Source organism: Metschnikowia bicuspidata (genome assembly GCF_001664035.1).
Source record: "Metschnikowia bicuspidata var. bicuspidata NRRL YB-4993 chromosome Unknown METBIscaffold_5, whole genome shotgun sequence".
Lineage (NCBI taxonomy): Eukaryota > Fungi > Ascomycota > Pichiomycetes > Serinales > Metschnikowiaceae > Metschnikowia > Metschnikowia bicuspidata.
In genome coordinates, this window is record NW_017387735.1 from 110,438 (window position 1) to 137,739 (window position 27,302).

At 48.3% G+C, this 27,302-nt stretch overlaps 10 protein-coding genes across 10 annotated transcripts; 4 read left to right on the plus strand and 6 right to left on the minus strand.

The window, feature by feature from the left end:
• Nucleotides 1-300: 300 nt before the first annotated feature.
• SEC65 (RNA-binding signal recognition particle subunit) lies at nucleotides 301-1,113 on the minus strand (the record flags this gene model as incomplete). Its single annotated transcript, XM_018857931.1, has 1 exon — nucleotides 301-1,113. The coding sequence occupies one exon, from the start codon at nucleotides 1,111-1,113 to the stop codon at nucleotides 301-303; it is 813 nt and encodes a 270-aa protein (XP_018710269.1).
• A 723-nt stretch (nucleotides 1,114-1,836) lies between these two features.
• Nucleotides 1,837-3,532, plus strand: METBIDRAFT_206976 (uncharacterized protein). The gene has a single exon (XM_018855005.1). It carries the CDS (start codon nucleotides 2,047-2,049, stop codon nucleotides 3,475-3,477), a length of 1,431 nt encoding a protein of 476 aa, XP_018710270.1. The 5' UTR covers nucleotides 1,837-2,046; the 3' UTR covers nucleotides 3,478-3,532.
• Nucleotides 3,533-3,586: 54 nt separating this feature from the next.
• On the minus strand, nucleotides 3,587-5,830 carry CDC4 (SCF ubiquitin ligase complex subunit; the record flags this gene model as incomplete). The annotated part of the gene is made up of 1 exon (XM_018857824.1): nucleotides 3,587-5,830. The coding sequence occupies one exon, from the start codon at nucleotides 5,828-5,830 to the stop codon at nucleotides 3,587-3,589; it is 2,244 nt and encodes a 747-aa protein (XP_018710271.1).
• Nucleotides 5,831-6,634: 804 nt separating this feature from the next.
• On the minus strand, nucleotides 6,635-10,124 carry CDC60 (leucine--tRNA ligase). Its single transcript, XM_018856133.1, has one exon. The coding sequence runs from the start codon at nucleotides 10,045-10,047 to the stop codon at nucleotides 6,778-6,780; it is 3,270 nt and encodes a 1,089-aa protein (XP_018710272.1). The 5' UTR covers nucleotides 10,048-10,124; the 3' UTR covers nucleotides 6,635-6,777.
• A 1,672-nt stretch (nucleotides 10,125-11,796) lies between these two features.
• On the plus strand, nucleotides 11,797-13,588 carry PRB1 (Prb1p; the record flags this gene model as incomplete). Its single annotated transcript, XM_018859003.1, has 2 exons — nucleotides 11,797-11,860; nucleotides 12,189-13,588. 2 exons carry the CDS (start codon nucleotides 11,797-11,799, stop codon nucleotides 13,586-13,588), a joined length of 1,464 nt encoding a protein of 487 aa, XP_018710273.1.
• A 635-nt stretch (nucleotides 13,589-14,223) lies between these two features.
• METBIDRAFT_79120 (uncharacterized protein) lies at nucleotides 14,224-15,027 on the minus strand (the record flags this gene model as incomplete). Its single annotated transcript, XM_018859004.1, has 1 exon — nucleotides 14,224-15,027. One exon carries the CDS (start codon nucleotides 15,025-15,027, stop codon nucleotides 14,224-14,226), a length of 804 nt encoding a protein of 267 aa, XP_018710274.1.
• Nucleotides 15,028-15,981: 954 nt separating this feature from the next.
• On the minus strand, nucleotides 15,982-16,920 carry METBIDRAFT_44687 (U6 snRNP complex subunit; the record flags this gene model as incomplete). Its single annotated transcript, XM_018857829.1, has 1 exon — nucleotides 15,982-16,920. A coding segment is annotated over one exon (939 nt), but the record flags the coding sequence as incomplete, so codon positions are not given.
• Nucleotides 16,921-17,113: 193 nt separating this feature from the next.
• Nucleotides 17,114-18,410, plus strand: METBIDRAFT_32822 (uncharacterized protein). The gene is made up of 2 exons (XM_018856134.1): nucleotides 17,114-18,004; nucleotides 18,032-18,410. The coding sequence occupies exons 1-2, from the start codon at nucleotides 17,471-17,473 to the stop codon at nucleotides 18,131-18,133; spliced, it is 636 nt and encodes a 211-aa protein (XP_018710276.1). The 5' UTR covers nucleotides 17,114-17,470; the 3' UTR covers nucleotides 18,134-18,410.
• METBIDRAFT_230377 (uncharacterized protein) lies at nucleotides 18,248-21,916 on the plus strand (the record flags this gene model as incomplete). Its single annotated transcript, XM_018855248.1, has 3 exons — nucleotides 18,248-18,471; nucleotides 18,900-19,595; nucleotides 19,767-21,916. Exons 1-3 carry the CDS (start codon nucleotides 18,363-18,365, stop codon nucleotides 21,914-21,916), a joined length of 2,955 nt encoding a protein of 984 aa, XP_018710277.1. The 5' UTR covers nucleotides 18,248-18,362.
• Nucleotides 21,859-27,133, minus strand: METBIDRAFT_32824 (uncharacterized protein). The gene has a single exon (XM_018856135.1). It carries the CDS (start codon nucleotides 27,082-27,084, stop codon nucleotides 22,030-22,032), a length of 5,055 nt encoding a protein of 1,684 aa, XP_018710278.1. The 5' UTR covers nucleotides 27,085-27,133; the 3' UTR covers nucleotides 21,859-22,029.
• Between the last annotated feature and the right edge of the window lie 169 nt (nucleotides 27,134-27,302).

Here is a 27,302-nt window from a genome sequence, read left to right on the forward strand (position 1 = left end):
GCTCTGCGCCATTTCCAGATACATGTCTATACGGACGTCATTGCGAGAAATCGTTCCAAACTTTGCCAAGCTGACGAAAGCATGGAAGAGGGGCTCCCCAGCACACCCGTTGAAAACACAACGGGGAATAGGGCGTGAGCAAAAATGTTTCTGAACGTAAATTTTATACAGCTGGAGATTTCTCCGCTCCTATATTACACCTTGGTCATACGCACTCTGACGAAAACATGAAAAACTCAAGCGGGCTCACATCAAGTGCCAGCCATCGCAGGTCGAGCTACGTGAGCCTGATCGCTTTCTCTAACCTCTAATCTTCATCATTTTCTTCTTGGGAGCCTTCACCGGTTTGGGGGCCTCCACGGGCTCCGGCTCTGGGTCGTATATCAGCTTCATCATTGGATGCTTCAAGGTCAAGTTCGAGTGGACTGGCACAATCGTATTCATTTTGAAGCCCTTGACTCTTGGCAACTCCTCCGGTGTGAAATCCATCTCGTACTCTTTTGGATACGGGATTCCGCTCTCTTTACTGATACTGGCTATAGTGGTGGGGTGCGCCTGCAAGAACTTGGAGATGGCCAGCATGAGCGATCTTTTCGTCGGGTACATGCTATTTATTGCTTTCCCCTCTTTTTTAAGCTGAACCTTCACTCGCCCCGGATTGCCGAAATCCTGCGGGTGCGATTTATCAAGCTCGAGCAAGACAGGCACACCCAACAGACGGCACGCGTCACTGATTGTTTTTGCCAATGGGTTTGAAACAGCAAGTTCCACGCTGACCCTCCGGCCTTCGCCGTGGGACCTGTTCACGTCGAAATAACATGGATAAATGACCTGTAGCTGGCGAAACTCGCCCTTTTCCTCGTCGGAGAACTTGGATGGGTCCACAATATCGTTCTTTTTCCCCGCAGTTGACGCAGAAGCGGGTCTTTGCGAAAGGTCAGCGAAGTTTTGGGATCCTGGGGTGTTTATTTCCTGGTCTTGGGACCTCGTAATCACCGGCTTTTGCACTGGTGCCAAAGGCGTGCGGAGACTTGGATCGAACTGTGCGATATCCATGTCCATGTTGTCGATGTCATCATCGTTGATTTCCTCCAAAGTGGGCCTTGACGCCATGTTTGGATGTGTTTAGTGTTGATGGGGATTGAAGCCTGCAAGTACGAGGGAGCCCTGAAGAAATCTGTATCTACGGACATGGGTCTGTATGGAGGAGGCGTGGCATATTTTTCGCGACTTGCGGCGCCGTAGATTATGGCCCACGCCTGAAGGCAACGTACGTTCCATCCAAAAACCGGGGCCCTCGATATTTTCAAATGTGGAACACTCTGAATACTTCTGATAGAGAAGACTGCCATCGAGTTGTGTTCAAATCTGTCAAGTGGAAAACAGAGCGGAGGGACTGGTCACGTGCCCAGAACCCGGGGTAACAAGACCCCAGAAGCCTGGGGGACAGCACAAATGGATTTGGAGGCTGTATCTACCAGCCTAGAAACATCAAACATAAATTGCAGATATGATGATATTGTCGATGACGTTGGGAAGAATTTCCGGCGTGCATATGTAGCTCCTTCACGGCTGCGAAATGAAGACGTGCAACCGGGGCTTCATGTCCAGAAGCGGCGCAGGTAAAGCACCGACTTGGTCATTTGGTTCCAATTTTGACTCAGCCGGGACGAGCTTCCAATGGGGGAACTATTAAAAATCGATTCAAGCTGTAGATGAAGAAAGTTTTGTTGGCGAATCATGATGCTCGACTATTTTCTGAGTCCTCTTGGGTCCTAATATATCCAGTATGAGTGCGACAGCCAGATTGCCGGTTCTGATAACGAGCACATCCCATACTCTGCCCGTAATGGTGTGGCACCAAAAGAGCTCTATCATCTTCAAACGGGAAGCTTTTCGGTCCATTCACTCTTTCTGTGGCTCAGCCACCATCCGCTCTGAAGTGAACGTGCCCGGGTCACGTGATACCAGCATCGGCCTTGTTCTCCGTTCTGCCTCCGCTACTCTGGAGAAATTATACCCACTCCATTATCTGCGGGACAGATCATGTTTCATTCAGACATAGTCGCAAAAACTCCCAAGGTGCTAGATAGATGTCTAGATCTCTACCTGGCACCCGACGGAGAGAAAACGGGTCCAACACTGACGGCCAAGTCTACGCCTGCAAAGTACGCCTCGCACCCAGATTTCCAGTTTTTCAGCTCGGTGAAGAAGAAACACCACTTTGCCTACCACAGCTCCAAATTCGCCTCTGTCAAGAACGACATATCGGCAACCAGCACCCTCCAGAAACAGTCGACTTTCGACCCATTCTCGCGGCCCTTACTTCTTGAGAGAATTAGATCCTACACGGCTTTAAACTGGGCTCTTCCTCACTTCCCAAGATCCGACCGTCAGCTCACAGAGCTTCTTTGTAGTGCTCACGGATGGGTTTGCGAGCAAGTGTCCCGGAAAAACACGTCTAAAAACTTGCTCCGGTGTACGGGCTGTGATCGCCAGTTGGCGTTGACGTTCAATCCGCCCGACCAGCAGCCAGAATACGCTGCCTGTTATTTCGACATAGGCGATATCCAGGAGCTCAACGTCAAGCTCAAGGATCAGTATTTGCGCCAAGTAGAGCACACAGCACACGCCGGACTGTGCCCGTGGCGAAATATAGCTTCTCCGTTAGACGGCACCTACTACTTGACACCATACATCGAGGCCACGAACGATACCTTGATCACTGAATATTTAGCTCTTTTGCGCAGAACGTATCATAAAATTGACCCCTCGAGCCACTATGCACACGTGCTTCTGGAGTTGGCCCCGCAGGATGTTATGTTGAACTTAGCTGGGTTCATCAAGGTGTCTAGACTGTGGCTCCTTAGTCGCTACTTCAAGGACTCGAAAGAGAACTTTGAGCCAGTACTCGAGAGAAACTTACCATCTTGGGCTTACGTATTGGCGGCCATGGGGTGGGAAATCAACGTGCAGACGTTCGGGGATGTTTCCATTCCTTTACTCGTGTGTACCATGTGCAACCAGAAAATCTTTTTGGATGCTGAATCCGCTAAGAGTGGCACAACAGACACCAAAGAGAAGCGAGATTTGCATGACTTACAAAAAGAAAATGTGCCTTTGCAGTCAATATTCCAGAAGCCCCCAGAGCCCAGGGATTCTGGCCCGGAAAGCAATGCTGATTGTTCTGAAGATGTGCTCGGGGAAGCAGCCGAGAACAACCTTGCCTGCCACAAACCTTGGTGTCTCTTGGTTCACAGTTTCGACAACAAGCCATATTTTAGTTACTTCCACGAGATGATCGTTGAACTGAAATCGAATATTGGACCCGAGGGCCAGTATCAAGAGAAATGTATCGATTTTGCCACGGGTCCATATCCCGCAGACATGGCCAAGAAAAGAAAAGCTGATGTGACAGAGAACCTTGAGAGATTCTCCAAACTCCGCAAGTTATACTTTGCAGATGCAGACTTGTGATGTTCCCAGTCATCCGATATGCACAATATATTCATTCCCAGGCGTAGTTCAACTATTAAAGTGTGTTCACCGAGTTCACTATGTATTGTATGGCGTCATTCTGGCATTGTCAAAGCTCTCTTGTTTCGTTCAACGGCGTACTGAAGTCCAATATCTCGATGTAAGTTTCTTCGGCGTCGTTGCGGTTGGTTTGGACCGCAGCGACACACCGGTCAGCATCAAAGCTCACTTGCCATATACTTCCAGTGATATCCGAGAGCAAATCTCGAACAAACTTGCCGGTCTTGATATCCCAGAGTTTAAGCATCCGCTCGCTCCCACTCACGATCCTCAAGCCGTCATGTTGAAAACACGTAATGGCACTGTTATGACCCTTCAATTTGCTTAGATTCTCACCCGTTTGGGGATCCCAGACACGAAGGGTAGAATCTGCTGCGGCCGAGACCAAATATTTCTCCGAGAGTTCAAGGAGCCCAACAAGAAGGTTGTGGCCCTCGAGCGAGTACAACAACTTTCCCTTTTCAAAGTCCCATACATTGATTGACAGGTCCATGGACCCGGAAAAACAGCGCTTCGTCTTGAAGTTCAAGGCGGTGGAGTATATTTTATCTGTGTGCCCTTCAAGGACATGTTTACACCTGCCTCCTTGGCGCAAGTCCCAAACTCGAACAGTGGTATCGTACGAGCCCGAGATAACGATGTTGCCGTAGCCCGTGACTGACCGCACGGATTGGGTGTGGCCCGAAAGAATGCTCACAAGGTACGGATTGTTCGGGTCCTTCGAGTCGAAGGTTTGTGTTTGCGTGATCTCGTCTCCGTTTGGCTGCTCGTTATCGAGCGGGAGTTTCCACACGTGCAAGTTGTGGTCTCTGGAGCCCGTGACCAAGAGAGGCACCTCAGGGAAGACCACCGGCTGGCCGTTCTCGTTGACGTCGATCTGCACCGGGTGCAAGATGTCCAAGCACCGCACGGTGGACGTGTGGCCGCGAAACACGTGGGTGCAGCGGCCCGTGCGGATGTTCCAGACGCGCACGTCGCGGTCCGTGGAGCCACTCACTAGCGTGTTGGAGAAGTACTTGAGCGCCCACACACCACCCTCGTGGCCCTGGAGGAGCTTCGAGAGCTGGCCCGTGCGCGTGGAGTGGACGTTGATCAGCTTGCCCTCGATCCCGGTGATGACCTTCTCCTCGTCGTGCTGGAGACAGGTGACGATGTTGGAGCCGTGCCCTGCGATGCTGATGCGCTTGGGCTCGTAGGCCGGGTCCATCCACCGGCGGAAGATCAAGTGGCGCTTCTTGTAGAGGAGCTGCGCGTAGTTGACCTGGGTCAAGTGCGGGCTCGGCGACGCCCACTCGGCAAACAACTTGGCCGGGTCGGCCAACTCGCGTGCCACGGCCGCGTCGCTCGCAAGCAAGTTGTCCCTGCGGAGCAAGTAGCACCAGAGCTTGGTGTTGGCGACCAACGCGTGCCAGCGGCGCGAGACCTGCGCCACGGCCAAAAGCGAGCGCGCGTCCAACATCAGGAGCACGTTGAGTGCGAGCTCGAGCGGCAAGCCCGCCAAGATGTCGTGGTCGAGGCTCTTCTGGATGGCGCCGCACAACGCCAGGAGCAGCAGGCGCCCCACGTTCTGGAGGAGCTGGAACACGAGGTGGTTCCTGTTCTGCGCCAGCACAAAGCCGCTCAAGCCGACGATCATGTCGACGAGCTCGCCCTGCGTCGTGGGCACGCGCAGGAGCTGCTGCTCCAACGCGGTCTCGGCCGCCTCCCGGGCGCCCGCATCCGTGCTCTGGACGGGCGACGCCAGCGGCAGCGGGAGCACCAACTGCTGCGTGGTGTCGCCCATCTCCGACACGGGCGAGTTGGGCGAGTGGGACGGCGACTCGGCGAGCTGCGGCGTGCACGGGTGCACGTGGTCACGGGCGTCTCTTTCGCCACGGCAAGAGTGGGCGGAGCCCGCGTTTGCGGGGCTCGACTGCGGCCCGCCGGCAGGCGCCGGGCCCACGCCCGGCCCCAGCATCTCGGGGCCCGCGGAGGCCGTGAGCCGCCGTTTGGGCGGGTGCACGTGCCCGTGCTGCTGGTCGCCTGCCGCCTCGCAGTCGGTGATGATCATTTCGTCGCCGGAGTCGGGCCGTGCTGGCGGGAGCGCGGTGCCCGGCACGCCCGGCGCGGCCCGGTACCGTTTGCGGGACTTGTCGAGCTGTGTCTCCGTGGCATATGCCGTCGCCAGGAGCGGCATGTACGAGGACGGCTCCGGGAGCCAGCCGCCGGCGATTTTGCCGCCGGGGTCCAGGAGCTTTGAGTTGTAGGGCGCCGCCTGGCCCAAGAGGGGGTACTGCGGCGGGAGATTGGCCATTCTGGGCGCTGCGGCTGTGTTCTGGCGGCGGGGATATGGGGTATGAAGTGCCGGGACAGAGACGTGGGGGTCCTGGGCAGGCCGGGGCTTTTGCTTTGTGTTGCCGTGCTGGGCGCTGCCGAATGATTCTGGCGGTGGTGGTGGCCGGCTAGAAAGCAGAAGTGTTGCGTTGTGGTGCAGCAGACAGGGGCCTGTTTTTTTTTTGTGGATCTGGCCTGGCGGTTACTGCACTATGCTTGTGGTGTCGGGGTGCTGTTATTTTTTTTTTTGTTTTAGTAGCGGTTTGCAAAAAAAAGTGCTTGTTCGAGCTCGGCAGCCTCTTCTACGCGTTGGGTTTGGATACTTGACGAAGTTGCCCCACGAGGTTCTTGTTTTCCTGGCCTGGAGGTACTTATCTACATGGCAGCAGACTCTCACGTTCCCCTTCTCTTTGACCCGCAGCGGGCCCATACAGGTGGCCCTGCGTGCACACCGGCCGTTCTGCTATGGCGGGCCTGGAGGAAAAGAGCCGCAGAACGACGCAGCGCTTTTCGGGGGGAGGGCCTCTATTTATAGACGAGGGCATTATCACATGGTCTCTTTCCTTACCGTCCTGTGCCAGCCGTTGCAGCGAGTGACTTGGTGCGCTTTATTTCTGGGGCCCAAGGCGCTAATCTCTGGGGCCCATGTCGCCAATTTTTTGGGCGCGCCAGGTCTCCAGCTGCGCGCCTGGACCCGGGTCCGGAGTTAAGATCCCAAGCCCACCGACCTTGCAGTCTAACTCCCGGCGTTCTCTGGAGAGCGGCTTGTCGGGACATGCATTCTTTGGCAGTTCAAAACAACAGGCGGCCGCCGGTCATCGTAGCAGGGACGGCCCCCGGACGTCCTACATTCAATACATCATTTACGTAGTCTGGTATTACCTAACAATAGCTGCCGGGTTGGGGCTGTCGTCCATACAATCAAGCTTACTCGACGTTCTTGATCAAAATGCCCGGTTGGCCCGGCACGGACGCGTCGACAACCTTGCCCGTGGCGGTGATCTCCACCTCTTCGCCGGTGGTGAGGTCCAAGCCGTGTTTGCTTCCATGGGGGAAAGAAACCACCCGGAGCTTGGCGATCTTGATGGTGGTGGTGGAGTTCTGGATGATGTCAACCACTTTTTGCAAGAGCTCGCCCTCGTCGAAAGTCAATTTTCTGTTGAAGACGGTCTTGGGGTCCTCCTTGGCCAATCTCTGCTTCAAGAAGTTGATGAAGGGCATGGCTCTCTTCATGTCCTTGCCGACATTCTCCTTGATCACCTTGTTGTCGTTCAAGGTCTGGTTCTCGAACAACTCTCTGACAAGATCGATGTACTGGTCTTGCCACTCGGGGAACGACGTGGACACAAGCAAAGTCAACACGGCCGGCTTGGTGGCGTCAACCTCGGCCTTGCCCTTCTTGGACTTCAACACCACACTCTCCGCGTCACGCACGGCCCTAGACAACTCCTTGACGTATTCCAAAGAGTCCAACAAGCCCTGGGAGACTGGCTTGGAAGCTCTGGGGAACTGCGCGGTTTGCACCGAACCGTCCTTCTCCAACACCTCCTTGTACAAGTATTCGGCAAAGTGAGGAGCGACGGGCGCCAACAACAAGGCCTGCAACTCAATGTACTTGAACACCAAGTCCTTGTGCATGGTTCCAACAGAGTCTCTGTAGTAGTCTCTGGAGGTCTGGAAGTCAAACAAGCCGTACTTGAGTGCACTCTTGTAGTTTGTGAGCGAGTACTGCTCATAGGCCTGCTCCACCAAGTTGTTCATTTCATTGTCAAACGCAAAGTCAAAGAAAGACTCGAGGTCACCGGTTCTCAAGGTGTCTTGAGAGGCCTTGATCTCCTCGCACCACTCCTTGAGAGTGGTCAACCGTAAGATGGCGGCGTTGGCGTTGGACTCATCAAAGTTGGCGTCCTCCACAGAGTCACCGGCATCGGCCAAAGCGATTCTGGAAGCGTCTGCTCCAAACTTCTCGACGATCTGCTGCAAAGTCAAGAAGTTACCGGTCGACTTGGACATCTTGGCGTTGTTCAACATCAAGTGGCCGTTGGCTCTGATACCCTTAGGCCAGAATCTCTTGGGGAACAAAGCAACGTGCGTGTAGATGAAGAAAGTCAAGTGGTTTGGAATCAAGTCCTTACCAGAAACTCTCACGTCCAATGGGTAGAAGTACTCGAACTCTCTTCTGATCTCCTTCAACTGCTCCATGGGAATATCGGTCAGGATGTCGTCGCGCCTGGCAAAAATGTAGTCGAAGACCTCGTCGGTCAATTGCTCGGGCTTGATGTCGAACTTGCCCTTGATCTTGCCGTAGTAATCAGAGTGCAAGAAACGTGCAATGGTGTAGTACGCCATGTACACGGTGGAGTCGGACAAAGACTCGATCAACTGGGACTCGTCCCATGGACACTTGGTACCCAAACCGTAGGTTCTGGTGAGAGCCCAGTTCTTCAACCAGTCCAACACAGACTCAAAGCCGTTTCTGGTTTCCTTGGTGAATGTCTCCATACTGGCAAGGCACTCCAAGGCCTGGTTCTTCCAGGTCTCCTCGCCGTAGTCAATGTACCACTGGTCCTCCAAGGAAACTATACACTCATCTCCAGATCTGGACATGACCGGGCCCTCGGGCTCGTTGTACACGAACGCCTCACCGGCAGCCACCATGTCTGCCTTCACCTTGGGCTTGGCCGCCTCGACCTTTTCGCCCTTGTACTTGCCGATGAGCATGGTACCGTTGTAGAAGCCCTCCTTGTACGCGAGTTCCTTGGCCTTGGCCAATTGAACGGCGTCCTTGGGCGACTGGATCTTCAAGTCGTTGACCAAAAACTCGGCACACTTGTCGCCGAACTTCTCGGTGCGGATGATGGCCACAACCTCTGGCTGCACCCAGTCCTTCTCGATCTTGTAGTACTCGGGCTTGTTGGCCAAGTCCTTGGAGGTGATGAAATCGTCGGGCGAGTCGGAAGGCACACAGGTCACCACACCCGTACCCTTGTTGGCCAAGATGGTGTCCATGGGGAGCACCCTCAAGTTCTTCAAGATGGCAGAAGGGGGGTTGATTTTGGAGCCCACAATGGCGGCACCGTTGATGTTCAAAACAGCGCTGTACTCGCCTCTCACAGGGGTCAACTTCTGGTAGCACATGTTCTTGAACGCACGCTCCGTGGTGATGTAGTACGTGCCCTCGGCCGCCTTGAAGACACCGTAGTTGATTTTGGGCGACACAAAGCAGCACGACTGGCCGTACATGGTCTCCGGCCGCAAGGTGGCGGCCACCAAGTACACCTTGTTTTTGCCGAGGTCGAAGTTGTGCTCGGCAAACACCTGCTGCGCCTCAGGGGCAAATTCCGTGACCTCGATCTTGATGCCCACGTACTCCTGCGGGTTGACACCCTCGCCTGATTGCCTGTCGTGATCCAAGCAGGCCTGGCCATCCTTCTCCGAGTAGATCGTGTACCGCTCACCAAACTTGATCTTGCCCACGTCCTTCAAGCGGTTGATTTGCCAGCGCACAAACGCGTCGTAGTACGCGTTGGCAGGCGTCGTTACCATGGATCTTCTCCAGTCAACCCGGCCGCCAAAGGCAGTCACATCTTTCTGCACCAAAGGAGGGAAGTAGTCGAGCCAGTGCTGTGGGTCTGCGAACGCGGCCACCTCTTCCTTGCTGAGGCCCAACTGCATCATGATCTCGAATTGATACTTGCCCCGGCCCTGCTTGGCGGCGGCCTTGGACTTTTTGGCGGTGAACTTGGTGATGTCCTCCTTCTTGGCCTGCTCTTTGGGGGCCTCGATTTCCTCGTCGTCCTCCGCAGGCACGCCCGAGAAGTCGGCGCCAAACTGCTCGATCTCACGCTTGATCTTGTCTGCGGACGACTTGATGGGCATACCGGTACAGTGGAAACCCAAGGGGAAAAGCGCTCTTTTCCCGTTCATTCTCTCGAAACCAGTGGCAAACTCCACCTTGGACAACGTGAACGAGTGGCCCGCATGCAACACTCCGTTCATGTAGGGGTACGCCATGGTGGCGAAATGCTTGGGGTGACTCTCCCGCAATTTTTCGCCGTCTTCCTCGGGGTCCTCTTCCAAAGAGGGCGCATCGACATCAAAGAACTTGTTTTCGGCCCAGTACTGCTGGTACTTTTTCTCGAGGGCCACAAGCGTGTCACGCCTGTCAGTCTTCTCCAACTTGATGGTGGCACTCATGGTGATATTGGCGTGGTGGTGAGATTACTGCCCCAAACTGAGATTCCAATTGGTGTAGAGAAATTTTGGCACGCGCAGGCCCTGGAAAAAAGGGTAGAAAAATTTCGCGGCCCAGTTGATTGAGACGATTAAGACGGAGCCAGTGCTGGTGTTCCTCGAGTCGGGACAGAACCTTACAATCAAAGATCGCAATTTGGGAAATTGCTGAAGGTGGATCTTTAGTGTCCAGAAATACAAGCTTTGACGCCTTGGTATGATGGTTGTATACTGGCCTTTTTAGCTCTACTAATCTCGGCACTATGTTCACTCGCTCGCTCTTCCCGAACATCCATTCTGCGGAGAGAACACATTCTCGCGAGAAGTTCTTATATTTTAATCTAACACCTGATCTGTTTTTTTTTTCTCTTCAAATTGAGGAAAATATCTTCGAGACTTTGCTGTTTTTGCGTTCAGAAAATGGATTGATGATCGGAAACTTTCGTCCGTAATATCGCTTATTAGTGGATATTGGTGACTCAGTCGCGCCAGGCGGGCTGGTCGAAGTTCAGGTAAACCACATTTATTATAAGTCTTTCACCTGAGGGGCACGCATTCAAGAACATTAACCGGAGCAAAAAACGCCAAGAGGAAGAATAATCTGTGCATATCATTCTCTTAATCGAAATTTACCAAATTGAAAATGTTCTCGGAGACTGGATCTCCTGGATGTCTTGGGTCTTTTGAGAAAATGACCTGGATAGACACAGCAGGATAAAAAGCCTTTCAGCAGCTAGTGCTGTGAAATCCTTTACATGCGTACATCTTTCATTGCTCCGAGCATGGGTCTAACCAGCCATGATATTCTCCACTAAGGCTATCGCATTAAGGCTCTATTGAAGTCAGAGGTCAAAACATGTGCAGCTTAAAAAAAGCCTGGCTAAAATTCAGCTTTTATTTTTGAAATCAACCTCACAAGCAATTCGGATGATTGAAGCTAAATATCTATTGGTCCCAATTGAGTTCCACAACAGCTGCGAGAATTACTACCTTTTTGCTTCGTTTGTATTAAACGGTTGCGAGCGATGACGTGTGACGGGAAAGTTATGAGACATCAATTAACCATTTTCTGAGGTGATATGACATTGCCCAAGATTCGCGCGGCAGTAGATGACGTGCATTTGAAAATCCCCGATACACTCGGGCAAATCCCGCCGCTGGCATCTTTTGCCTGCTGTTGAATACAAAATAGCTGCTTTTTGCTGTTCAGCTTTTTTCTAAACTCCGAGAACGCATGCCTCCATAAAGACAAAGACATAGTGCAATCCGAAGTCTTATTTCAAATGGATGTTCGCACAAGAGGTGTTCTCCCAAAAATACATGCTTTCGGTTATGATTTCGTATCATCAATATTTATTCAAGCATATATAGTACTTAGGATTCTGGTTACTACTATGTTCCAGACTCCTTAGAGAAGAAGAAGGAATCCGAACCATATCTTTCGAGGGAGAAAACATCCTCTCCGACGTTCGTCGGGGAATATACCTGCATACAGAGTTGCTACTCCGGCATTTCCACGTGACACATGCGCCTGAGATATGCGTGCAATTAAGATATGCGTGCTACAAATATGCGTGCAATAGAGGTATGCCCTTAAGCTATGCAGAGATGGGAGTCTGACCCAAAATAGATCAAAACGATGTAAAGGATAAAATTCCAGAAATTTTTGTTATTCAGATTAAGACTGAACGTGGCTTGCGATGGGGCCCCACCATGAGCCAGCTCTGTGAATGGCTTCTTACCTTTCTGGGGCATTCTAAGTCTATTATTCGGCATTGTATACTGCATACAAACAACGATTGCCACCGGCCGAGCATCGCCCCGCATTTGATAAGATAGAGCGCCACGAGGGCAGCATACCTTTTTTCTTTACTCCACATTCTTTTTTTGGTTCCACCACTTCACCACGAAAAGAACAAGAAAAAATAACTTCAGGTAAGCAGCAATTACACTCTCACTCAAATATTCGCTGCTCTTTATCAAACGCACGTGTTTGTCAGAAACTGACGCCCATATCTTAGCAGACTAGCCCCTGACAAGCACTTCTATTCAAGCCAGCCAGGACCAAAGTCAGAAACAGCAAGTTGAAATGAAATTGGCTTTAGCATTATCCCCCCTCTTGGCTTGCTCGAGTGCCTTGCTCATCCCACATTTGAACAATATGGGCAATTTGGAGCATATTTTCTCGCTCAAAGAAAACAAGGACACGCCAGGTGAAACGCCCCATGAGCCTATCTCGCCAAAGCCCGCTCCAAAGCTGGCTGCCCCAATTTGCGGCGGCTCGAATGTGGTACCTCAACTGTATATTGTTGTGCTCAAACACGGATTTGAAGATAGTGCTTATGACTCCCATAATGAATGGGTCAACGACCATCTCTCTGCGATGGCAAAGAGAGATGTCATTTCCGACTTGCGGGACGAAGCTTTTAACTTGGTTGAAAAGGCTCTCAAGTTTGTGAGTATTCCTTCCTTCAGAGGCTACGTCGGCTACGTGCCTCCCGCATTATTGGAAATCCTTAGAACCAACCACATGGTTGACTTCATCGAACAAGACTCCATCATGCACATCAACGAATTTGATACCCAAAGTGATGCTCCTTGGGGCTTGGCCCGTGTTTCCCTGCGTGAATTATCTCAACCCGCCGCCACAGAATATCTCTACGACGATGAGGGTGGAAAAGGTGTCACGGCTTACGTGATTGACACTGGCATCAAGGTGGCACACCCCGATTTCGAGGGCAGAGCTGTTTGGGGTGACGCGGTGGCTTTCCCCAAGGTTCGCATTGACGCACACGGCCATGGCAGTCATGTCGCTGGAACCATTGGCGGAAAAACTTACGGTATTGCGAAGAATGTGGACTTGGTTGCTGTTGGTGTCATGAATCTCTTGGGCAGTGGAACCACGTCCGATATCATCAAGGGCATTGAGTTTGTCGTGAAAGACCATCAAGCAAAGGTGGATGCTAAACAAAAGGGATACAAGGGTGCCACCATCAACATGTCTATCGGTGGAGGTGCTTCGGAAGCTTTGGATTTGGCTGTGAATGCCGCCACATCGGCCGGCTTACATGTTGCCGTGGCTGCTGGAAATGAAAACCAAGATGCTTGTAGTGTCTCTCCCGCTAGAGCCAGCGGCCCAATCACTGTCGGTGCCACAGACAACTCCGATCAAAAAGCCGAATTTTCCAATTGGGGCAAGTGCGTTGACATCCAGGCACCAGGAGTGGATATCACTTCCGTGGGCATTTGGCTGGAGACTCAAACCATGTCGGGTACCTCAATGGCAGCTCCACACGTGACTGGTTTGTTGTCTTACTTGTTGTCTTTGCAGCCTGAGCTTGATTCAGAATTCTCTTCCAAAAATCTCGTGACTCCGGCTGAGTTGAAGAGAAGATTCCTCAAGTTTGGCACCAGAAATGTGGTGAGTGGACTCGACCGGGAAAGTCCTAACATTCTCGCCTACAATGGTGCAGGTCAAGATCTCTCCGAATTCTGGAAATTCTAAATGGTGGATTCGTGAGATGTTTCCCTCATTCAAAAAAACTGTTCAACAGGGTCATGGTATGTTACTCATCGATTCCTGAAGACACGAATTGATTTGCACTGTCGTATTCGAGCGTACTAAATATTTTTTTTTTTCTTGAAAAGATAATCGTATTGAATAAAGTTTGAGATTACATTAATTTGTTGATTTGCGTAAACAATTGCAAATAAATCACGATAAGGTTCGCTGTAATCGCCTGAAGACGAAAGTATGTGCTAGATGAACCGCAAAACAGTAATCTCTGCAACAGTACACTGTATATGGATTCATGAAACCTTTGAGGAACTTAATGGATAAAAAGCTTGTAATCCCTTATCAGAGCGCTTTATTATACAACAGAGGGACTTTAAGGTAGACTTCCAGAGATACAGTGAGGTGTGTTAACATTCGAAAGGAGTCTCCATAGAAGAAATTAGAAAACTATCATTCAAAGTACATACCGGAAGAACAACTAAGATAAATCTGTTCTGTTTTTTCTCGGCAAAAATTTCAGTAAGTTGTTCTCAAGGCGAGTCTTGATAGTACTGTCTATTTCTCCTGACAAAAACAGGCGTTGGTAGATCGCATATAGGTCCAGAAAATACATTGATCTTTCATCATCTTCTCCTTTTTCTCATGAGCATTGGAGACATCATTGTGGGAACTTTCGCTGTCACTTCTTGGAAGAAATCTTTTTTCAGCCCCACATGAAGTAATAGGCCTTCATATGCAAATCTCTCAAGGGTGAAACCGGCTTTCCCGGCATCTTGAGTCACCTGAAATTCAATTAATGCCATTTTCTTGCTTGGTTTAAGCGAGATCTGACTCACGGGCCCAACTTGTTCCTCGACCAACTTCCGCAACTGGGCCTCCGTGACCGTCTCTGCGACATTTTTAATTGTAACGGTTTTCTGATCATCGAAGTCTGGAACTTTTTTATCCACAGATTTTTTAGTTTTGACTGCAGAAATGTCAATAATTCTATCGTCAATCTTAGCTTTGCCTTTTGCCAAAGCTTTAGATGCGTCGGATTCGGTTGCAAATGTGATGAATGCAAAGCCATTATTGAGAAAGCCTTTTGTCTTACTTACATCACTCAAAGGTAGATGAACGCTGGCTACCTGGCCCCAATCCAGGAAAAAATGGCGCAAAGTCAGTTCTGTCGTTTGCTTAAAGTTCAAATTATGAAGATGGATCTGGCGTGAAGCCGGCGCAAGATCTTTAACCTTCTTCAAAGTGGGATTCGAAATTTCTGCTTGTAGCTCATGTCCATGCAAGACGTGTCCTGAAAGTTTATCTCTCACGAATAAGGCAGTGGCCTCATCGGAAAAGTCAGCATAAAAGAATCTGCGCTCTTTGTTATCTCTCTGCGAGGGCAAGCGCACAGATAAAGGCGAAGTTCCCGTGAGTTCAACAATCATAGTTTCAATGTCATGTGAGTCAAATCCCAGAGGATAATTTGTGGCCCACACTGTAGCACCAAATATTCTAGTAACGTTGACTGACACACCAGCAAGCGATTTGAATTGCCTGGTTAAGCACGACAATACATCTAGTTCAGAAGCTAACTCGATTATAGCGAAGTTGTTCTCGATATTCTCACTTTGATTTGAGATGGTATACGACAAAGGTTTCGCGTAGCCGCTCAAAAAACTCTTGATGTCTTCCTCACCAGTGCCAAAGCCAAGTGGATATATCTTTACTCGAAATTGTTCTCTGCTCCGCACTGGCTCATTAGATTCATGAGTCTCTTCTAACTTCACTCGTTTCTTTTCCGGATGTTCTGGTTCTTCCATACTTTTATGAACGTGTGATCTCAAATTTGTGTCTTGCTGCAATTCTGCAGAGTCTTCCATATCATTATTCATAGTTGTTTCTGATCCTTGGTGTTCGGAAATAGAATGAGTGAGTTTTTGAAGTCTTGAATGAACTTGACAAAGGGAATCCCTTTTCGCATGTTTGCGTATGTAGATTTCAAGTTTTGAAAAAAGAACTTCTGGCTCATCAAAATGAACTATGTTGTCTTCCATTAGTTGCAAAATCTGCAAAATAATCTTTCTATCGGGATGAATCCGCTCGAGTAAAGCAAACCCAGAAAGCCACAATCTAGAACAATAGGTATTTTGAGTAGTGTACTGTTTCAAAATACCAACAATCAAAAGCCTAGTTTCTTCTTGTGCCGATTCTGCGAGGAGTTCCATGCAAAACTCGACCACTTCAACATTTTCCCAAAACGCTTCATACGTGGTGCGAATATCATTAATAAGGTCATTTGACAAGTCAGGCTCTAATTGAAGTGCCCACTGAACCATCAACATATCTTTGGCCAAATCGACGCATTCTTTATTTTCATTTACAAAAAGATTGACGTCAATAACATGGTTCCTTAGACTGTGGACCTCTTTCTCAGTTGAGAGAGAACATGCTAACTCCGAGTAAGCGCGAGGAAATTTTGGGTAACATTTGACAAATGATGTAGCAATGCGCTTTCTCTCCAGTGAATGGTGCATTTGAGGTTTGCTCAAAAATTGAAGGGCAACGAGCCATACATCTGTCCATTGCGAATCACCCATCTTACATAGGGAGCCGGCGAACAAACTGCGATAGAAAACCGCAAGAAATGCAGGATACGGTGATTCACCATTTGAATATTGATGCAACTGAGTCATGTATCTTATCCACGGTTCAGGTGAGTTTGGATCATCAGAAATCGCTTGTTCTAGAATCTCATAATACCTTTGCGATCTTTCTGTAGCCCGAAGAAGCTTGCTGGCTGTTCTCATAATCAGAGTGTACTCTTGGGGATAATGCTCAGATACAAAAGAAGAAAACGAGTCATATGTATCTTGGATTTGCCTGTGCGGGACTTTCAAGCGTGATTCATATAGTGCCCGTATGGCTAGCCAATCTTCATCCGCACATAGACTAGCGAGAAGTCGATCAAAAATGACTTGGCTGTAGACAAAGTTATCTTTGTGCTTTGCATAGCATTGCTGAAGTTGAGCCATAGTGGGGTTCAGATAGTCTAGACTTTTCAATACATTTTGCATGGTAGGATATTCCGTAGCTATGAGGTTGTACATCGTGGATTTCTCGTCTGATGCTTGGCATCCTGAAAGGTTGGAATCGATGGCAGACTCCCAGTTTATTAAATCTTCTGCACTGAGAACTTCATATTCCATTCTTGTCCTCCAAACTTGCGGATGATTTTGAAGTCCGTTTTGCAGGGCGTACAACATTAGTTGTCTGTATTGCTTATAGGAAAATGGGTCTGAAATTCGTTCATTTTCCACCTTGTGCCTAAGCTCAATCATCTCATCTTGTGACATATTTGGGCTATTTGACTGTAGAGACATTCACGTTTGTGTTTATAATTAGCCTGGACCTCAATCTTCTAGGAAGGAAATATAAAGACTGGATGTATATCATCTGACCCGCACTCTCGAACAAAACATTGCGGGACAATTATGGCTCAAGGCAAGATAAATACACATGATGAAATTGACATCACATTCTATACTGTGGATTGACACAAATTCGTAAAACAAATGCCTACTCTGTTTGAAATGCACGATTTAGACAATAAGCTACACATGAGCTCAAATTTCTATGTCCACATCCAAGAATGGTACTAGTATGGTATAGTAAGAGATGCGCGTTGAGAGATGAGCATCGCCTATCAAGGCTTTTCAGAAACCAAGGCCCTGAAGAGTGACAAGTCTGAGTGAAAGCTATATCCTCCATTCGTTGAACATTGCCGTTTAGATCTAGCAGATCATTGAACTTCTATTATTGAGTTAGAAGACTGCATGAAAATCAAAGTGAACTCTCACTAATAATATATATACTTTGCACATTAAAGAAATGAATGCAAGCTCATATCTTCAGTCTTTTGGCTGGAAAGAAGGGGAAGCTTTGAAGCAAGGTGGTCTCAGAAAGCCAATTCTAGTCAAGCACAAGAAAGATACAAAAGGATTGGGCTCTGAAGGCAATGATGCTGATATGTGGTGGGAGAGACTTTTCGATGGGCAATTGAAAAACCTTGAAGTCTCGTCAGGCGAAAATGGAATTTCTGTCAGCCAAAATGAAGTTGAGGTTGCCAATCATATGAGAAAAGTTAATCTGCCGTTATACAAGATGTTTGTTAGAGGCGAAGGCTTGGCCGGGACAGTGGGAAAAACCGAAAATGCGCATGTGAAGAGCATAAGTATAGAGGCCACTGCGGTCTTAGACAGTGTGGAGAAAAGTCTAAACATTCTGAGCGTGGAAAGCAAGGGAAAAAAGGAAAGTAAAAAGAAAGAGAAGAAGGAGAAGAAGGAGAAGAAGGAGAAGAAGGAGAAGAAGGAGAAGAAGGAGAAGAAGGAGAAGAAGGAGAAGAAGGAGAAGAAGGAGAAAAAGGAGAAGAAGGAGAAAAAGGAGAAGAAGGAGAATACAAAGAATTGTCTGTCCGACCTGGAACATGGCAAGCTTTCAAGAAAAAGGACATTGCAGGAGTCAAAAAGAAAACTCAAAAGAAGCAAGGTCTAAAAAAGGCTTTTTAAATTTATAATAGAGATTTCATTCTCGCCTCCAATGAATAATCTGTAGTGATGAAACATGAAACAGATCTGCACGCTAGAGTTCATTGCGGAACAGTCATGGATTCCTCTGGCTCGAGGATATACTAGGACTTATTGAGAATGAGGTGGATTTTCTTCAAATTCCACAGGCCAACTTCCCCGATATTATGCGATAGAGGATGCTGGTCCTCTAAAGTATGCTCAGAAATAGAATAGAGTCGAAACCGGGAAAGGCTTACCATGTGAAGCATACTGAGGTTTCCGGGCTCTGTAAATCAATTATTGATCGAATCACTAAAATTAAATGTAGGTCAGGTTTCAACATGGAAGATCACAGCGTGGCGCGCACGGCCTAAGCGCACTTCGTGGATTCTGGCACATGAACTGTGTCTTTAAAAGTAAAGACATGCAAACGAGCAATATTTCCGAGGCACTGTCTCAAAAACAAAAACATCTCGGCCGAAATACAAGGGTCCATCTATCCTCCATTTTGCCATATGTAAAGATCCTTGCAGGAGCCATAGTCTTGCTCAAATTCAAGCACTCCCTAATTTGGTGGCTTTCCACCAACATACTGATCTTCCTATACATACTTTACCATGTTTCAAGACCTAGGCTTACCCCGATAAGCTCCATTCGCTGTCCAAATAAACAGTTTAATTTCATGACGAAGGAATCCTGGACAAAGGAAATTTCATCTTTAGAAATCGACCGGAACTTGCTTACACTGCCAGTCGTCAAAGAGTCACCAGTGATATCACAAGCTTTGGCACGATTGACGGATCTCGTCCTTAAAGAATTAATTGATCTGTGGTTCTCAAAAATCTCAGTAGATCTGCTTTTTCAAGATTCATTGAGGTTAGAACTAAAACATGTCTTTTCTAGTTTGAGCGCTCGTATAGCCGCTGTCGACGTGCCGAATGTGCTAGTTCACAAAATTACTCCCTTATTAACCGACCACTACGCCCAATTTATTTCTACAGACTATGCCCATGATTCTGTGCACTCATTTGAAAGCAAATTGAACGTTGCTCGAAAATTTGGGAAAGGGTCTATTCACAACGGCGTGACTATGACGGTACCTGGGTCTGGACCCAGAATCAAGGAGAAAGCGTATTTACGTACAAAAGTGAAGAAGCTCCTCCCTTTGCTCCTATCTCCACAGGAAAGCTCGAATGAACTTGTTGGGACGCTCTTGACTGAGATTCTCGCATGCACGGTTCTCACAAATGCGTTTTCTGTGCTTTCAGAAGGGGATTTCTTTAATCAAATGGTCGTCAAAGCAGTAGGAGCTAACCTTAAGCACCGAAACCAGGTGAAACGACTTCGTGAAGCTCTTCAGCAACACACGACGCAAACCCCGACTCATACTCTTCGCATTGGCCAAAATTCTGCACTCCCCCCTCTCAAGGCTCCTATCTCTCCTGAATGTGTTAATGCATGGAGTGTCAAAGTAGCCGAGCTCAGTACTCCAGCAGAGCGCAAGCAAACATATGACACTTTGAAAAAAGCACAAGAATCTTTAGATCTGTTCAGTGCCCTGTATTCACACGACTACGCACGCATTTCGAAACTTCTCTCGATCATTCCCACTTCCTCAGACAAATCGCTTAAGTTCCAAACTCTCGATACTGTATTGGCAGAACCAAAGCACGCCGCTGTGTTCCGGGAATTCTTACGAGGTTATAAACATGAGGCCGAAATTGACCTTTGGCAACATATAGAGTTGATGCGAGCACCACTTGAGGGCACAGACACTTCAGGAATACCTTTATTCTTGGAGTTTTCTAATGAAGATGATATTGTCAAGATCTACGAGAAATATTTTGCATTACCATTCTTGGAAATAAGCGAGCTGATAAGAAGACAAGTCTCGGCCTACGTTCAAAATGCTACCCGAAGAGATGCGGCACTGTATCAGCAGGCAAGGCTGGCCTTGTTTGAGTTGCAAAATGATATATTTGCGCACATGAAAGCAGCACATCTAGAACAATTTCGAAGTTCAAATCGGTTTGGTGATTTGGAAGCTGTACTGCCAAAAAAGTCTATCAATCCTCGAGTCATATCTACTGCTTTTCCCCGCACTACAAATGTCAATGACGAAGACAAGTCGAACACAGAGATTGATCAGGAAAAGTCTCCCATTTTAAGCCCTGTCGTTGTTCAGGCTGTCGAATCAGCGTTTGAAAAAATCATGAAAACAACGTCTATCGACCATGAGAACCGGCTACTGACCCCTACTGATTGTCCAGATTCTACCATCACAGTCTCGCGTAAATCGTCTCAACCTTCTTTATTTGGTGATACAACCGAATTGCTTGACAATTCTGTATTTGGATCTAATCCGTACAATTCAAATCGATTGTCAGCATTGTTCGAAGAAACTAGCGACTCTGATCTGGATTCAAACTCATTGTCTGATTCTGTTGACTCCAGTATTTCTGCATCACAAAGTTTTTCAAATCTGGAATTGCTTTTAGCCGCCCCAGGTGACTTGAGTTTGGCCGAGAAAATCGGAGTTCTTGATCAAGATATTGAAAATCTTACGAAACAAAACGATATTCTTCTTTCACTTCTAAAGAAAGCAGAACTCACAAATAATGTCGCAGAACTAAAAGTTTTACGGAGATCAAACGCAAGTCTTGAAAAGGAGATTAACACTAAAGAGCTCCAAAAACAGCAATATATTGTTCAAGAAAACGACAACAGTTTGTATGGAAAGTCAAAAATCCGCATACAATCATGTGTGTTTGGAAAAGATGAGAAAATATCTTACGTGATGTATGTTATCGAGGTACAGAAATACTCCAGTGAAGACCCTAACGAAATTGTTGCTGGCTGGATTGTTGCCCGTCGCTTTAGTCAATTTCACAAACTCCATGAATTTTTAAAAAGAAGATACAATGATGTGAACGAAGTCAAGTTTCCAAAAAAAAATGTTCCATACTTGAAGTTCCAGAAAACTCAGCAGATCGAAACCAGAAAACCAATTCTAGAGAAGTACCTACAAGACTTGCTTGCCATCCCTGATGTCTGTTCAGATCCGGCTTTCAGGTCTTTCCTTTCATCAGAAACTTTTAAAGTCGGGAAATCCCAAGCTACTTCAAAAAGTACTTTTTATTCCATGTTCAATCGGTTTCCCCGAGAGCTGGGCAATGATTTAAGGTTCGATACGTCTCAGGTGAGACAAAATAAAGAGATGTTGCAAAACATCAAAGAAATGGAGAGAGAGTTGAAGCAATATGACGAAATTCAGAAAAATAGCGCGGAAAAGGTACCTTTTGTTAAACCCATTTCTGATCTCTTGCTCACGCTTTTTGACTTGAGCAAATCGAATTGGTTACGCGGACGTGCACTCTTGGTCATCTTGCAACAGGTACTTGGTTCCACTATCGAGCGTACTCTAACGTCTCAAATTGAGCAGAACATCAAGCAAGATTTGCGAATTGCAGATGTTCTTAACTCCTTGCAAGATATGCTTTTCCCGAATGGAAAATTCCGAGAGTCGCCGGAGCTCAGAACAAAAGCTCAGCAGCTGGCAACAAGAAAAGAGGCGAACTCGATTTTGCAAATCTATATGTCTGAGACTTGCTCAAAGATATTTGGTATCAGGAACACAGATCAGGCTTGTAAAAACATTTTGGAAATGTTCCAAAATGATTACCTAAACAAACACTTAATGTTTAATGTACTCGATGTGGTTCTTCTCGCTATATTTCCAGAGCTTGACGAGGACTCATACAAAGTCTAGTTTGAGTATGCATTGCAACAATATAATATATATACACAGTTCAATCGTGGTTGCTCTTTCCCGATGCTTTTCAACCCGATTCTTTGGTCAAAAAAGAGATCTTCACACAGTCTCTATTGTTCTTCCTCCTCCTCGTCCTTTGCTTGCTTTTGAACAAACTCTACAGCAAGTGCTTTCACACGTGCAACAGCTTGTTCATCCCCAGCCTCCGCCTCAAATGAAAGCCATTTGGAAAAGAAAAATTTGGCTTGCTTTCTCGACAACTTCTTGGTGACAACTCTCTCGAACAAGGCCTCGACCTTAGCACGGTCTCCCGTCTTGATTTCTTGGTCGATGTAGACGTTCCACAAATCGGTTCTCTTGGGTGCGTCGGTGATCAAGCCTTCAAACAACGATCTACCTTGCTCGGGATCTCCTTTGGCAAATTCAAGCTGGCCGAACTTTCTCACAACATCAATGTGGTCTCTCTTGGGAAGAGACTGCAAGGCACGCGCCAAGACCTCATGGGATTGATCCAGCATATCACGGTCCATGTAGAAGGATCCACATTGCACCCACACGGCCACGTTCTGGCTAAACTTCTTGCACATGACTCTGAAGAGTTCCTCGGCCTTCTCGAACTTTTCGGAAAGCACATAGATGCCAATCAATTTTTGATGCATGATCAAACTGTCCATGTATTGGACTGAACGTTGGAAAGCCTCGGCCAAGGACTCATCGGTGCCGAAAGTATTTTCCAAGTTAAGTATAGCAATCCAGATGTTCATCTTCTCTTGCTCTTCACGGTAGTTGATGGTCTTCAAGGCTCTCTCAGCAATTTCTCTTGATTTGTCGATCTCACTGAGCTGCAATTGGAACGACATGTAGTTCATCCAAAGAACAGACGAGTCTGGGTTACCGACAAGCAAACGCTCAAAGTCTCCCACGGACTCCGGTGCCCTGGAGTTCATTTCTAGTGTACGGTCCTTGACCTGCTTCTTACCCTTGCCTCTTCTCTTCTTCTTTTGGGTAAAGTCTTCGCCATCGTCATCGGAGGACTCGTCATCCTCGGCTTGATCCAAGATCGATGCAGTCCAGTCGAAACCGTTCGTAGACAAGCCGCTCAAACCTTGGCTTGCGGGCTTGGCTTCCAGCGTGCTTTCTTCCTCAGATTCCGAATCGTCATCAGACTCGAAAGCGTCGTCCATAACTTCGTCCTCCGCATCAACTTCAGCCTCGGACTCGCTTGCCGCATCCGACATCTCAACATCTTCATCCTGTAATCCCATGAAGTAGGAAGCTTTCATGCCAAGAGAAAGCTGTCTTTTGGTGGTATCGATCTTCAAAATCTTCACCTTCACACGGTCACCTTCACTGAAGAAATCACCGACATTTTCGATCTTGTTATCAGAAACTTCGGAACGGTGACAAAGCCCACTTACATTGGCAGTACCATCCAACCTAACGAACACACCGAATTCAGCCACCTGCTTAACACTTCCATCGTAAATCTGGTCGACCTCCAATTCCTCAAAAGTCTTGAAGCTGGCCAAATCACCATTGACTTCGCTCTCCTTCAAAGACATCGAAATCCGTCCCTCCGTCTGGCACTGGGCTATCTTTCCAACAACACATTGGTATGGCTTGTAGTACTTCTTCCAGTCGCTTAATTGTACATCAGAGATGTCAGACACACGCACCAACGCGAACAAGTCCTTGTTTAACGCGACAAAAATACCTGTGTTAGAGATAGACTTGACGAAACCCTTCACTAATTTGCCTCTCTTGAGGTCCTCAATGGATCTGATGGCCTTATCTTTGGCAGTTTCTTCGTTTCTTAAGCTAACCACGAGTCTCTTCTCGCCCGATTCGATCTCTAGGACAGTAGCGAGCACAGGCTGGTTTGGCTTAAATGCTTCTGATAACTTTTGGTCGTAGTCACCCAAAGCATCAGTAATGAATGCTCTTCCCGCAACTTCTGTGCTGAACTCCACCAAGACGTTGGAGTCTGACACAAAGAAAACCATACCCGGGATTTTCTGTCCCTTGGTCACTTGAGATGTAGAAGTGATTTCTTTGTTTCCAGCAGACAAGACAAGTCTTTGCTGTTTGAAGTTCACTCTCTGAACTTTGAGCTTCAAGCATGCACCAATCGGGAAATTGGCCTCGAAGTCTTCATACTCCTCGGCCTTTTTCGAAAGGTTGTAGACAAGAGCTTCACCGACAACGCCAGGTGCAAGGGACACAATGGCATGACCACGGTCGAATGCATCAATGTAGGCAAACACGGTCAGGTCAACTTCTACGTCCTCCAACTGGGCCGGCTTGTATGGCGTTTTGCTCTTCACCTGCTTTTTCAATATGGACAACTCTACCACAGAATCATCTGAAAAAGACGAACTTGTAGTGAACTTACAAGTCTTAGTATTGTTGTAGCCAACGACTTGAGCCTTGACTGACTCGCCGATCTTGACCGAAGCAAGCGGATGCTTGGTGTCCTTGATTTGATCAGCGGAGCTAAAGTACTGGCTGGCATGGACCCTGCCAAAGAAGTTGTCAGCCAAGCGCACCTTCAAGTGATTTCCCTCGATGGACTCGATGATTCCATTGGTGGTCTCACCACAAGCAAAGTCGGTGGTGAGTTTCTTTGAGGAGTCCACAGGGTTCTTCAACTTCTTAGCCTTGTAGGCATTGGCACTTTCGGTGTCAGCAAGAGAAAGCAAGAATCTCTTGTTCTCATTGTCAACTTTGATGACCTCACAAGCGACAGACTGGTTTTTGTAGAAACGCTTCAGCAAGTCCTCGGATGGATCAGCAGATGCGTTCTTAGGTAAAACCAAACCAGTCAATCTGCCGGTGAAACTCACAAAAAGCCCCATGTTTGTGACAGACTTCACGAATCCGGAAAGAGTCGAGCCGACGTGAATGTCTTCGTAATGCAAAGGCAAAGTCTCGGACTTGGCCGCGTTGATCAACGATTTCTTGGCGGAAACAACCACAGTTCTGGTCTTCATGTTCTTCTCAAGAACCAAAACTTCCAAGATGCCACCAACTTTTGACGACTTGTAGATGATTCTGTTCTCCTCGTAGTTACCATCAGATAAATGGCCAGTGAAGATCAAGCCACGCAAATTAGAGCCCTCCAACTCCACCACGAACGCCTCTTTGGACTTTTCGACGACAGAAGCCTTCACCACACTGCGACCAGGAACGATTTGTTCGAGATGTTGGGCTTGTGCATTGCTGAGGTCAGCAGCCTGTCTCAAAGTGACAGAAATCTTACCGTCCTCAGGCGAGAACTTCATGACTCTGACACCAACGGCCTGATTTTCTCTCAAGTAGTCCTTGGCGTTTTCCACGAAGGTCTCTGAAATTTCGTTCTTGGGCAAGTACGCCTTCAACTTACCGAAGAAGGAAACCACGGCACCGCCCGCGACAAACTTCTCAACAACTGCAGTGGTCTTGAACCCCACAGACAAGTGGTCGGTGCTGTATACGATGGCTTCCTCCTCCATGTTGACTAAACTCTTTCTCAACGTCACGTAGAGCTTTCTGCCATTCTTCTGCAAAACTCTGCCCTTAACAATGCCACCCACCTTGAACTTTCTCTCTGGGTACACCAACTTGATGTCAGACATGTGCTTAGGAGGCACCATAGCCTCAAAGTCACCGAAAAACTTGACAATCAAGCCCCTGCCTTCGGGCAAAATCTTGGTCACCTCAGCCGACGAGATGTACTCGCCAACAGGGATATCCTCTGCAGAGGCAAACTTGGAGTTGATGACTTTCGGGTTGAGCGTCATGATCAACACGTTGTCGATCTGGTTGAAGCCCAAGACGCGCGCACGGTGCTTCGAGCCGATCGGGTATTCAATATTGGCGACTTTATCTGGGTCCGTGTTGGACTTGTGCACCTGGCCCACGATCTCGGAGCCGGTAGAAAGGTATATGTATTTGGAGTCGGCGCCGATCACGGTGAGCGGCAGCTCGAAAACAAAGCCCGAGGGGAACGCCTCGAGGGGCTCGGAGTTAAGCGAGACGTCCATGTCAAACACGCGGGGGGCACGGGATAACATTAGACTCTTGACACCATCTTCGACCAAGATATTAATGACTCTGGCCCGGACGGTCGAGCCAATGGCAAAGTGGTTCTTCAACTTGTCGACGCTGAACTCGCCCGCGTGTGGAAGCGAAAACGTGGCGTCCACCATGCCGAAAACACGGGCATGGATTCCATCCTCGGCCACGTCGCTGATAAGAGCGTTGACCACAGCACCTGGGTGGATCGCGTCCACGGATGTTATCGTGGACACGGTGGTCTTCTTGTTGACGTTCTCATTGTGCGCCGGTCTCAAGGTCACAGTCCGGGCGCTTGTGGAGGCAATCGATGCCAACACCACCTGGCCCGGTCTGAAGGACAGCACTGAGATCTCGGCCTTCTTCAACTCTTTTTTGGGCATGAAGCCGGAATAGTTGTCCAAGCCCAAGCTAAGCACAATGCCGTGGTCCTCGACGGATTTGACGGACGCCTGGAGAAGATTGCCAGGCGCCAAGTCGCTCTCTTCGAGAGCTGCATTGTTGACCTGCGGCTCGATGGTGAGATCGATGGATTTCTTCTTGTCGTCGCCAGGCATCACCACGGCTCTGAGCCACTGGCCGATTGAAAACAAAGACTCCAACTTGGGGAACTCGGGCTTGATAGAAAGCACAGGCGCACTGCTCTCGTCCTCGTCCTCCTCGTCAGACGAGTCCATGGCAGCCTCGTATTTTTCTAGCTGTTCAGTGAGCTCGTCACTGATTGCTGTGATGGGGACGTGGCCGACCAAGTTGTCACCGATTGCGATCGAAAGCTGTGTTCTGGCTATGCCTACAATCTGCCCGAGCACAGAAACACCGGGCAACAAGTTCTTGAAACTGAGGTGCGCCACGGGCTTGAGTTTTTGGTCCGCGGCGTCGGTGTTTTTGCCACCAGCGCTGTGTTTCTGCTTCTTGGCCTTCTTGTGCAGCTTGGCAACCAGGTCGTCGGCAACAGGCCCTCTTTTTTTCTCCAGAGAAGCCTGCTCGAAAAGCACGTCTTCCGTGGCCTTATTGGAGATTGTCTTCATTTCCAAGGGCGTCAACACGGACGCACCTCCTCTCGGAAACGCCACCTCGCTGCTGCTGAGTTTCGTGTTGACAGCAGGGTCCATTTTTGTATGTGTGGTGCTAACAAAAAGATGGGATTCAGGCGTGAGATTCTGAAGCCAATACCGAGAAGAGGGAAAATTTTGGCACCACGAGAAGCGCATTTAGTGAGATGAGCTCGATGCTGCTCTGTGTGCAGGCCGCGCGCATGTCGATAAAGCGGCGGCGGATTACTGCCTGCTGTGTTCGTGTAATTTCAACGACTCATGACGAGACCTTCATC